The 12,866-nt window shown below is 38.3% G+C and overlaps 1 protein-coding gene across 1 annotated transcript in view; it reads right to left on the bottom strand.

The window, feature by feature from the left end:
* Positions 1 to 12,538, bottom strand: part of DHX40 (DEAH-box helicase 40) — a 29,713-nt gene extending 17,175 nt beyond the window's left edge. Inside the window, exons 1-10 of the mRNA XM_084863125.1 lie at positions 12,335 to 12,538; positions 11,358 to 11,525; positions 9,943 to 10,088; positions 8,355 to 8,474; positions 7,941 to 8,168; positions 7,295 to 7,361; positions 6,224 to 6,355; positions 2,669 to 2,768; positions 964 to 1,050; positions 308 to 490 (exon numbers count right to left, since the gene is read on the bottom strand). Coding sequence (XP_084719251.1) covers positions 308 to 490; positions 964 to 1,050; positions 2,669 to 2,768; positions 6,224 to 6,355; positions 7,295 to 7,361; positions 7,941 to 8,168; positions 8,355 to 8,474; positions 9,943 to 10,088; positions 11,358 to 11,525; positions 12,335 to 12,446 — 1,343 coding nt within the window. The 5' untranslated portion in view covers positions 12,447 to 12,538. The remainder of the gene's footprint in view (positions 1 to 307; positions 491 to 963; positions 1,051 to 2,668; positions 2,769 to 6,223; positions 6,356 to 7,294; positions 7,362 to 7,940; positions 8,169 to 8,354; positions 8,475 to 9,942; positions 10,089 to 11,357; positions 11,526 to 12,334) is intronic.
* Positions 12,539 to 12,866: the final 328 nt, after the last annotated feature.

Genomic DNA, 12,866 nt, shown 5'->3' with positions numbered 1-12,866 from the left:
CTGGGTTGCATGTTCGATCCCCAGTAGGTGGTGTGCAGAAGGCAGCCAATCAATGACTCTCTCTCATCATTGATGTTTCTATCTCTTGCTCCCTCTCCCGTCCTATGTGAAATCAATTAAAATAAATTTTAAAACAATTATGAGCAAGGGGTCAAATTCTAGTAAAGCATCATAAAGAAACCTTTTGTATGGGTTTACTTGAACCTTGAGATATAGGGATATCTGAGCCAACTACTTCAAAAGAATTTGAGAAATAACCAGGCTCCACTCCAACACATTTTCCTTTTTTAAAAAGTTGTCTACATACCTTATAACATCATGTATGGCAAGGCACTTTAAGGTCAGAACTACAGATGTCAAACTAGTCCTCTTAATCTCAGGGATCACATGGTCGGGCATACACTGGTTCCAAAAATCTCTACTATAGATCCGAAAGCACTTTCCTGAGGCAGTCCTACCAGCTCGACCACTTCGCTGTAATGCCTCACTCCTTTAGAAGAAAAACAAAAGTCCCCAAAATGTTCAGCATGGATGAACCTCAAGAGTAGTATGCTAAGCAAAATAAGCCAGTCAGAGAAAGACAACTATCACATGATCTTAGTCATGTGGAATCTAATGAACAAAATAAACTGATGAACAAAATAGATCCAGAGATACAGAAGTAGGGAACAGACTCAATTCTCAGAGGGAAAGTGGAGGTGGGTGGGTGGGAAGAGATCAATCAAAGAACTTGTATGCGTATGGACATAGACAGCAGGGTGGTGAAAGCCAGGTGTGGGGGGTAGGGGCAGGCTACAAGGAGACAATGAAGAAAAGATGGGGGACACATGTAATACTTTCAACAATAAAGATTTAAAAAAAAATGTTCTGTGTTTCCTAAGCAATTCACCTCCCACCCTGAACCAACTAGAAATTATCTAATCCACTGTTCTTTGAACAAAAAGGCATGACATAGTGACTTACTTTGAAATTGGAACCACCTCCAGGATGTCCAATCCTAATCTGGGATTGTGATTTAACTGCTTCACAAAGCCACCATCTACCACATATCTAAGAAAAATGAAAACAAGTTAAGTTTCTAGAAAATAAGGAAGGAGTTATTAATTTCTTTCAACCACTATGGCTTCTCCTTTTCCACCAAACTAACAACTACATGTTGACTTTAATGTTAACTGTAAAACTTGGAAGTCAAGAAATCGGAGCTTCAAACTTTCCTGCTGGAAATGTAAAATGGTTCAGCCAATGTAATGTGGAAAAAGGTTTGAAGATTCCTCAAAGTGTTAATCACAGAATTACCATATGACCCAGAAATCCATTCCTAAGTAAGCACCCCAAAGAACTGAAAACGGGACTCAAAACATACTTGTAGATGTTCACAGCAGCACTATTTGTAAGAACCAAAAGGTAGAAACAACCTAACTGTCCATGGCCATTAAGAGATGAACAGATGCATAAATTATGGTGTGTGTGTATATATAAATATAAATATATATATATATATATATATATATATATATATATATATATATATATATGGAGCCTAAGCGACCGTTCGACTGGTAGTTATGATGTGCACTTACCACCAGGGAGCAGACACTCAACAGCACAGGAATGGAAACATGGAACAGGCTGATGAATCTCAGAGGGAAGGGGGCAGGATGGAAGAAATTAACCAAAGATTTTATATGCAGATCCATGCACCGCTGGGGTCCCTCAGCCTGGCCTGAGGGGATTTGGCCGAAACTGGCAATCCAACATCTCCCAAGGAATCCCGGATTGTGAAAGGGTTCAGGCCAAGCTGAGGGACCCCACTAGTGCATGAATCTGTGCACAGGGCCTCTAGTATACATATAATGGCATATATACCATATTCTGAGTTACTGCTTAAAGGGTACAGGGTTTTATTTTGTGGTGATAAAACTAGACAGAGTTTTAAAACTAGATAGAGTTGACCTAGCTGGTTTGCCTTAGTGGATAGAGAGCTGGCCTGCAGAATGAAAGGTCCTGGGTTCAATTCTAGTCAAGGGCACATGCCCCGGTTTGGGCTCGATCCCAGTGGGAGGCAAGCAGCAGACAACCAATCAATGATTCTCTTTCATCATCGATCAGCTGATCAATGATTCTCTCTTGTCATTGATGTTTCTCTCTCTTCCTCTCTGAAATCAATAATATAATAATTTTCAAAAATATATAATATATATTTTTAAAAACTATATAGTTGATAGTTGCACAATGTTGTAAATGTAGTAAATACTACTTAATTGTTCCATGTTAAATGTTAATTTTATGTTATACAAATTTGAGCCCCGCTGCTGTGTTTTAGTGGTTAGCATCGACCCATGAACCAGGGGCACATGTGGGCTCGATGTGCATGAGGCAGCTGATGATTCTCTCTCATCATTGATGCTTCTATTTCTCTCTCCTTCTTCCTTCCTCCCTGAAATCAATAAAAAATATTCTTAAGGAAAAAAAAGAGTGAACAGAAATATTATATGCACTTTCTACTCTATTTCCCTATTTATTGCAATCAGTAATTACAAAAATGATAGGTGACTACAAGTTAAGCAGGTGAGAAGGGACTTAGTGGAGGGCACAGAGAAGCAAACTCAACGTTTTATGATTAGGTAAGTGGCTTTCTTGGCTTTAAAAGCATTTTTTAAAGTTGTACCTGATTCCATCTATTGTCAAAGATGTTGCAGAAATATTAGTGGATATGACACATTTTCTAATTCCAGGTGGTGGTGGCAAAAATATTCTCCTCTGTTGATCTAAAACATATGTAAAAGGAAAATACTAACTTATAACATGCATTTGTCAAATTCAAGTTTTGAAAAAGTAACTTCTTTGCATTAAAAGTTATATTCTTTACCTCTTTAATTATCTTGAATTCAAAATACAATAGCAAAACTATTTTTCCTCACCTTTCACTGTTAATGTTTCTAGATCCATGAACTCAGTTTATTATTGCTAAAATAAACCCTACACCAGACACCTTTATGTAGGTCATAGCTCCCTTTAAGAATATTTTAAAACTGTGTACCTCTTCTCTATTAAAAGACACTTACGTACACACACACAAAATTCAAACAATTCCCATCCAAGGGCTATTGATTAAGGACCTGATTAAGAACCTCTCTCTGCCTTAAAGACTGATTAGCTAATTAGTTTTTAGTTTTTCAGTGTCTATCCAATTCATGACTACCTCTCTAAAAAGTAACACCCACACATTCTGAAGGGTGGGCCCCAGCAGCAATGCTTATCGAATGGTACTTGCTCTGATTTATGGCACCAAGGATAAACATCTCCCCCAAGTTGGGCCAATCTGATTCTCCTATGAATGTGGAAGAAGGTCTGAGAGACGCTCAGTTTGATTAGGCTAGTCTCTTGCAAAGAGGAAAAATAAACTTGCCATAGGAAAATCACTAATGAAAGTCAAGGAGAGAAATCTAGTCTAAAGAGAGATACAAATGCAACAGACTTGAGAGTTGACAAGAGAGTATTTTTGAGTTCCTTACGAGGCCTGGGTGTAAATTAAACAGAAAGATGGATTTGGCCTTTAAGAATAAAAATTAAAATTTTCAGGCAATCAGACAGAAAAAGCAAATCACTTACAAGGAAGTAATTAGTAAACCAGGCTGGCCTCAGACACCTCCATAGCAATTTTCAATGTCAGTAGACAACTGGACAACGTCTACCAATTTCTAAGGAAAAGAAAGTATGATCCAAGAACATAAAACCCAGCCAAGACGTATTTCAAGTATAAAGGCAAAAGCTGGACATTCTCAAACATAAAAGAGCAATAAAAAATAGTATTCAAGCCCAGCTGGCATGGCTCAGTGGTTGAGCACTGAACTATGAACCAGAAGGTCATGGTTCAATTCCCAGTCAGAGCACATGCTCAGGTTGTGGACTCGATCCCCAGTGTGGGGTGTGCAGAAGGCAGCCAATTAATGATTCTCTCTCATCACTGATGTTTCTATACCTCTCCTTCTCCCTTCCTCCCTGAAATAAATAAAAATAATTATTAAAAAAAATAACACTCAAGAGCCCTTCTATTTTAAAAAAATTAACAAAAGTAAGCCAATCTAAAGTTAACCAAAAGTAATGTAGGAATGAAAAAAAAAACACAACACAGTTTAAAAAAATTGATGGTAAATACTAAATACATCTGAATAATATAATAATAAAAATTAAAAGAGGATATAGAAGAGTAAAAGTATTTAAGTACTCGTCAGATAAGTAAACAGATCGATCAAATACATTCTAAAAGAAGATAATAACTTCAACTTAGTATTTTTCATCTTGCTAAACTTTAAAGCAAACTTTTATAAAATATTACCTCATGTGGTAAAGAATAACTTGAAGTTTAATAATTTCTTCAAGTAAATTCAAGCAAAATTAAATATATTTTTTAAAAATAGTGCCCTGGCAGAGAAGCTTAGTTAGTAAGAACATCCTCCCAATATGCCACAGCTACAGGTTTGATCCCTGGTCAGGGCACATGTAAGAATCAACCAATGAATGTGTAAATAAGTGGAACAACAAATCAATGTTTTCTCTCGCTCTTTCCCTTCCTCTCTCTATAAAAAAATCAATACATAGCACTAGCTGGTTTGGCTCAGTGAATAGAGCGTCAGCCTGCGGACTGAAGGGTCCTGGGTTCGATTCCAGTCAAGAGCAGGCACATGCCCAGGTTTCACGCTCGATCCCCAGAAGGGGGTGTGCAGGAGGCAGCCAATCAATGATTCTCTTTCATCATTGATGTTTTAATCTCTCTCCCTCTCCCTTACTCTCCCTGAAATCAATAAAAATATATTTTAAAAAAAGAATATTTACTTTATATGAAAAAATATAGTTAATGGTTAATAATAAAGCAACCATATTGTTTTTAATTACCTTATCAATTTCAAAGCAAATTTTAAGTCATTAGATCAAATCCCCAGAAAACAATAAGAATCTTAAATATATAATAATGACCTTAAGAATTCCCTTTTAAGATGTAAAAATCTATAAGTAGATTTCAATATCGAGAGCAAGGGCCTAATATCATCACAAAAGAAATATCCATAATAGCATGTGGTCTATGGTTATTTACCAACACATATATTCCTGAACTTTTTCTATTTATATGAGAATTGCCTACTCAATAAAAACAAAAATACACATTAAAAAAAAGTAAATGTTTTTTACACTGTTACTAGTAATGCTAATCCAAATCAAACTCCAAGCAGTTAAAATTAATTTCCCTTTAGTTTTATAAATCAAATCTCTAATAAAATAGTTTTACACAAACACTCTAAACCTCATTTAACAACATTTATCATGAACAAATATCAGAATAAGAGTTTGCATATGCTCTTTGAATTTACATCATTCTTGAAAAGTAGGTTAATATGTGAATACTTAAAAAATCCAGTGTTGCCCTGGCCAGGTAGCTCAGTTAGTTAGAGCATTCTCACCAAGGTTGCTGGTTTGATCCCTGGTCACGGCACTTATAAGAATCAACCAATGAAGGAATGAATAAGTGGAACAACAAATCAGTTTCTCTCTCTCTAAAAAAAGTAAAAATAAAAACTAAAAACTCCCACTGTGTTTAGTCTCAGATATATATGGATAAGATTTGTAGAAGCTCTGTGGCCGTGGCGAATAAGGCTTGACTTATGGTGCTACTATCAAGAAATGATAGTCCTTATTTTGAAAAATTACCAACAATATTTTTGTTCCAGTGGGAGAAGATGTAGGTCACTTTTTTTCTTTTCTTTTATAAATATATTTTATTGATTTTTTACAGAGAGGAAGGGAGAGAGCTAGAGAGCTAGAAACGTCGATGAGAAACATGGATCAGTTGCCTCTTGCACACCCCCTACCGGGGATGTGCCCGCAACCAACGCACATGCCCTTGACTGGAATCGAACCTGGGACCCTTCTGCCACTGAGCCAAACTGGCTTCGGCACGTAGGTCACTCTTAATAATGCTTAGGGGCATGTGGAAGACCCATGGAAAACACTTCAAGAAAAAATCACTTCTCTGAAGGGATGCTGGTTCTCTTAATGAGCTGTTTCATGTTCTGGGTGTTAGTTACAAAGGTGAGCACATTTGTGAAATTCATTGACCTAAAAATAAACATTTAGGATTTGCGTGTGTACTATTATGCACATGTGATTTTTCAATAAAATGTTTTTTTAACAATCAGCCAAATGTTCTATGCTACTGAGGAATTACCTGTTGTCATAGATCCATAGCATGGCAATATTAATAAGCCATCTAGAGTGGTATCCTGAACATCATAATCATAATCAACAGACTCTGCCATCTGAAAAAGTAATTCACAACTTTTTTCTATTTCAAATTGACCTGAAACGAGGGGAGAAAACACCATCAGCAACTAAATAGCAAAATTAATTTAAGAGTGAAAAAAAGGCCTTCTAAATTAAAATCAGTTTTGTATAGCAGTTACTTTAAATTTCTCATTTGATCTAAAGGAGATGAACACGTAAATTGTACCAAATCTCAACAGTAAAATAGAAAATAGAAGAAACACCAGTTTCCAAGGAATTTAAGTTTCTAAGGAAATAAAAATGTTTATAATCTTCTAGTCTTTCATGTTATTTAACATGTTTTTTGAGGAAGATTCAGTAAGGTTAATCATTAACATAAAGGATTCTAGTCCAGGAGATACTGCATTTAGGTGTGTTTTAAAATACTTAAGTGATCTTAAAATAGCAAAGTGATGATTGCAATGTCTCACTTCTAACATCAGTACAAGGCAAAGTAGGAGGAGAGTGATGAAATGACTCATTTCCGTTAATTAGGGTGCTATTACTTGAAGAATCACATTAATCTGGGATTTTTGTCCTACAAAAAGGCTCATCTATGAGACATGGATTCCACACCTTATAAACTGCTATCAAATAGTATCACCCAGCCACTCAAAGGAGAAAGGAGCTGGTAGGATATCTTTTGAAATAATGAAATTAATCATTCAGATTCAGGACTGTTTAGTGTGGTAATACTTCTATATGAGATAGACTAATAAAAATATTAATGCCTTACCATTTAATATCTTTCTACTAAAAAATCAGTGTGTTTTACATGTTCACTATTAAGACTGCATTTTTAATGGCAGTGTAGAGTTGTCTTACAGAAGATATAAAACCTATAACTATTTAAACTGTCATAAAAAGCTGCAGTAACATGAGCAGTACCCAGATTTCCCAGCAAAGATAGCACTTTATGGTGGTGCCATGTGCCCTCTCATAAACAGTAATCTTAAACCTGATACTGAATGCTCACCAGTCAGAAAAACCAAGATGTCGCCAGCCATTTCATTCAAATGGATATCCATGGTCACTTTCACAATCTAAAACAAGAAACACAAGCATAACATACCAGTGGAAATACAGCCCTCTACCCCAACCTTCCCTTGTTCCACAGAAAAATTAAATTTGGTTCTCAAAAGTCTTAGGAGAGCCCATCAGAATAATAGGAAACTGCCTGGCCAGGTGGCTCGGTTGGTTGGAGCATTGTCCCATGCACCAAAAGATTGGGGGTTCAATTCCCAGTCAGGAGGCAGGTGTTTCCCTCTCACATCTATGTTGCTCTCTCTCTTGATTTCTCTCTCTCTAAAAATCAATAAAAAATAATAATAGCCTAGCCAGCATGGCTCAGTGGTTAAGCACTGTCCTATGAACCAGGAAATCATGGTTCAATTCCTGGTCAGGGCACATGCCCAGGTTGCAGGCTCCATCCTCAGTGTGGGGTGTGCAGAAGGCAGCTGATTAATGATTCTCTCTCATCAATGACATTTCTATCTCTCTCCCTTCCTCTCTTAAGTCAATAAAAATATGTATATTTTTTTAAATGATAATGGGGAATAAATATATTATAAAACTATATAATCAACTAGAATCACAGATATAAAAAAGATGTAAAGTAATACCGCTTGAATATATGCAGTATTTTCTTTGTCTCGTGGGCCGATCAAATTGCAGAATTTTTCTCTGACTGGGTAAAGCCTTCCAGGTATATCAAATATTGGACAATTTCCAAAGAATGCAGAGAGCTTGGCTAATTCCATAGTTGCTGACATCACCACGACCTTTAAATGCTCCTTCCTGCTAGGAGATTTCTCCTGAAATAGCTTCTTCAATAAACCAAACAAGATGTCCTGAAAGAAAAGTAAATTTCTAATAAGTCACAAGTATACATAACAACCTCTTTTTAAACATTTTGTTTTCCTAACCAAAGAATCCCTATTTCAATCGATTAAAATATAAGAGGTAATCCTCTATATAGTAAAAAGCTACCCCAAAGTAAACTGCCTAACAGATAACCAATATATTAAAATACTCACTGTAGTTAGAGTTCTCTCATGGGCTTCATCCAAAATAATGACACTGAATTTGGTAAGATTTGGATCTCCCAGAATATGTTTCAATAAACATCCATCAGTCATATATTTGATTGCTGTTTCCTAATGTTTAAAACACAAAGTTTTAAGCACGGCTAGGAATTAAGAGTAGTGATATACATAAAACAATGGAAGGAAAAAGAAAGACAGTAGCAGTGGCTACTAGGAAGGCAAAGACAGTATTTTAGAGTCATTCTGTGCCATAACTGATGACCATTCCCATTAGGAACCATATGTAAGTCAGGATTTATTTTGTATCTGGTATGAAATTAAGGAATCCCAAGAGAATATAAATTGTAACTATTAACTATTAAAAAGAAAACAATTTTAAACTTGTTAGTGCCATGAATATAGAAGATGCTCAGTACAAAATACTTTCTGACTTTGTTAACTTAGTTGTCAATTTTTCATTGACTTCAAGAATACAAGCATACAACGTGGATGAACCCTAAAAACATTAGGCCAAATGAAATAAGCCAAACACAAAGAACAAAATATGGTATGATTCCATCTTTGAGATAGGCAAATGCATAGAAACAGAAAGTAAAATAGTAGTTACCAGGGGCTGGGAAAAAGAGGGGATAAGGGTTACTATTAACAGATACAGAGTTTCTACTGGGATAATGACTAAGTTTTGAAAAATGATGATGGTGACACATTGTGAAAGTACTTAATGCCAGTGAATGACACACCTAAAAATGTTTAAAATGGTAAATTTTAATGTTATATATATTTTACAATAAAACATTTTTAAAGAATACAAACTTAAGTTACATGTAGGATCCTTGCAGCTAAAAAACAAAATAAAATAAGAGAATTTGTAAGAAAAAGAAACATGCCCTAGCAGGTTAGTCTCAGGGGATAGAGTGTCAGCCTGCCGACTGAAGGGGTTCCAGGTTTGATTCTGGTCAAGGGCAAATGCCAGTTTTGTAGGTTCAATCCCCAATAGGGGACGTGCAGAAAGCAGCTGATCAATGATTCTCTCTCATCACTGATGTTGCTATCTCTCTCTCCCTTCCTTTCTGAAATCAATAAAAATATATTTAGAAAAAAGAAACATAACTGTCACTTAGAAACCAACTGAGAACAGAGAAAATGGATTAAACAGACATTCCAAAGCATTAACAATGGGCAACAAAAATTAATTCTAATCTGAGATTTTGTTTCATTAAAAATATAAGTAGAATTTCAGCCGGGACCGGTTTGGCTCAGTGGTAGAGCGTCGGCCTGCGGACTGAAGGGTCCCGGGTTCGATTCTGGGCAGGGGCATGTACCTTGGTTGCGGGCGCATCCCCAGTGGGGGGTGTGCAAGAGGCAGCTGATCGATGATGCTCTCTCATCGATGTTTCTAACTCTCTATCTCTCTCTTCCTCTCTGTGAAAAATCAATAAAATATATTTTAAAAAATTATATATATATATATATATATATATATATATATGTAGAATTTCAAAGTTAAAATTTTTCATAATTTTCTTCACTTTTCCATAAATTTACAGTACTTAAACAAATACCAACAAAACTTTTGTACCTTAGAGCTGCAATCATCAAAACGAACTTGGTATCCTACTTTGGATCCCAAAGTGCATTTCATTTCTTCAGCAACCCTCTGAGCAACTGATATGGCAGCTACTTTTCGTGGTTGAGTCACACCGATCATTCCATGTTGTGAAAACCCTATCAAAACCAGAGTAAAAAACGCAATAATGTCAACAGTTGCTTCTTAATAGAGCTAAATTGTTTCTGGTCAATCAATATAAACTATTCAAGTATTTTCAAAACTCTGCAAAGTAATAACATACTATAGTATTACACTTGTGTCACAGAAATTTATTAAAAATAAGAGCACGCCCTAACCAGTTTGGCTCAGTGGATAGAGCCTCAGTCTGCGGACTGAGGGGTCCCAGATTTGATTCCCGCCAAGGGCACATGCCTGGGTTGAGGGCTTGATCCCCAGTAGGAGGTGTGCAAAAGGCAACCAATCAGTGATTCTCTCTCATCATTGATGTTTGTCTCTCTCTCTCTCCCTCTCCCTCTCTAAAAAAATCAATAAAATATATATTTTTTAAAAATACCTTTGAAAAGGAAATGCATCTGACAATTGATGAGTTTTCCTCCATTAATAGTTATTAGTAAAAAAATAGTGGTATGTCTTAATCAAAGGCATCTTCAGTTTGATGCATAAGAATAAGTTAATATATAAACTAAGAAGTTTTTATTTGTTTATATGAATAATATCCAATATAATTTTATTCTTTATTAACCTTATGCTAGGAAGTTTTAGCATAATAAAGTGAAAGACACTTTAAGGGGAATTTGTTAGCTGGTGTTAGCACAGTCAGGAAATAAATACCTGATAATGCTCTGGAGAAAGAACCAAGAAATACTAAGAAATACTAATGTCAGCAACAGGTACGTATTAATATATCCCTCTCCCCGAAAATGATTTCAGTACCCAATGGTTAATAGTCTACTGTAAGACCACCTTATTCTATAGCAGAGAATCAGTATATACCTATAATTTTACTTAGGATTATTATGGTAATTAAAAATGGAAAAGTTGCCATCTCAACTAATCTCTGAATCTGAAATAAAACCATAGAGAAGCAGGGAAGATGTAGGGACAGAACAAGAGAAGAATTGGGTCTGTAAAACCAATAGTGGGCACTTGTGGTGTAGAGGATTTTAAAAAATATATTTTCATTGATTTCAGAGAGGAAGGGAGGAGAAAAGATAGAAGCATCGATGATGAGAAAGAATCACTGATTGGCTGCTTCCTGCATGCCCCCCACTGGGGATGGAGCCCACAACCTGGGCATATGCCCTTGACTGAAATCAAGCCCAGGACCCTTGTCTGCAAGCCAATGCTCTATCCACTGAGCAAAATCGGCTTGGGCAAGAGGGTATTTTTTTAAAACTCCCCAAATTATCCCAGAATATCATTACCTGCTTCATATAGATATTTTGGAAGTTGGGTTGTTTTACCACTTCCTGTATTTCCAGTAACAATAAGGAACGAATTGTCCCTCACAGCTTGAATAAGCTTTTTTCTTTGTGTTTGAATAGGAAAAGTTGGAGTAGTTCCTCCCTCCTGTGATGTGCATCCTTTGTCTTCTGTAATGAGAGAGAAAAAACAACTGTGCAATTAAAAGGCCCGTAAAGATATCTTTGACTCAATTTTCCAGAACTGAAGAGAGAAAAAAAAAACAATAAAATTTGCGGGTTGGAAAACATTAACCAATGACTTATCAATTAAATCATGTAAGTCTAATTTGTAAGTGAAGGTTTACAAGCCCAGAACAACTTTTTAGCTAAATCTAACAAGTTGAGCATTTTCTAATGCGTGACTCAAAGTTAGCCTAGTACCAGGCAACGTATATGCAAGTATACCTGAACAAAACCCAACTTTATTAAACAACAGCTCAAAAACTGGAACCCAGCAGAAAACTGTCAGCTGAATTAAGAGCCACCTGTGTCTGCTTCTGATTCACAGTTCAAGTTGGGTCCCTGCTCAGAGTGACATATCCCAGAAGGCCAAGTGGTGGGTAACCATGGAAACTGGCTCCTAGAAACAGGCTCCCTCTCTAGACAGTACCCAAAGGCAGGCTGGCGACCCGACGAAGGCGGAGGTGGGGGTGGTGGTGTAGGTGGGTAGAGAACAAAGAGAGATAAACATGCGCCTGGGCTTTGGGGTTCACTTTTTTGGCCCCCAGAGGGTTTCCCCTCAACTTGGGTCTGGGACCGCCCCCCTCCAGACCAAAGTGCTCCCATTGGACGCAAAGTTCGTTTCCGGCTTGGAGAGCGAGCAGCAGGCTGCGGCCTCCCGCCCACTCCTCCCTGCCGGCCCCAGACAGACTTTTATGGCTCCCCCGAAACCCCCAGCTGTAACTCTCGCTGGCCAGGCAGCGTCAAGGGAACCGCACCTCTGTCCGCGCCGGAGACAGCCGAAGGCCGCTCTTCCTGGGGGTCTCTGGGCCGCTCTCCCTCTTCTTGCCGCCTTGGCGCCCTGCCCGCGACGGTGGGAAGCCGGGACATAGACCTGGCCCCGAGCGGAGCGGAGCGGAGCACGTCCACCGAGGAGGGAGACCGGAGGGGAAGGCGCAGGCGCACGCTGATGACGTAGCGGTGTTTACTTCCGCGCGTGCGACTGGGAGCACATCGATGACGTGTCGCGAGAGGCGGGGAAGCTCCTCCCCCGCGGCCGCGTGGTCCCCGCCGCCTGCCGGTGTGCGCTGCTCCTCGGGCGCGAAGCCATCCATCCCCAAGGGCTGCTGGGCCTCTTCTTGTCCTCTTGTGCGCAGAGGAGCCGGCGACACCCTCTTTCCAGGCCCGGCGGCCACGGCGCCCTCTGCCCTCACGCCCCTGCCGCGATGCGGCCCTTTGCGGGGGGGGGGGGGGGGGGAGGGGGGGAAGCTGGAGCCTTCCTAGTGTGCGGTGCTCCGCCATCCATTCGCG

The sequence above is a fragment of the Pipistrellus hanaki genome (assembly GCF_964339955.1).
Source record: "Pipistrellus hanaki genome assembly, chromosome: 16".
NCBI lineage: Eukaryota > Metazoa > Chordata > Mammalia > Chiroptera > Vespertilionidae > Pipistrellus > Pipistrellus hanaki.
Note: the sequence above shows the minus strand (reverse complement) of the source record. Positions and strands in the feature narration are given on the sequence as shown.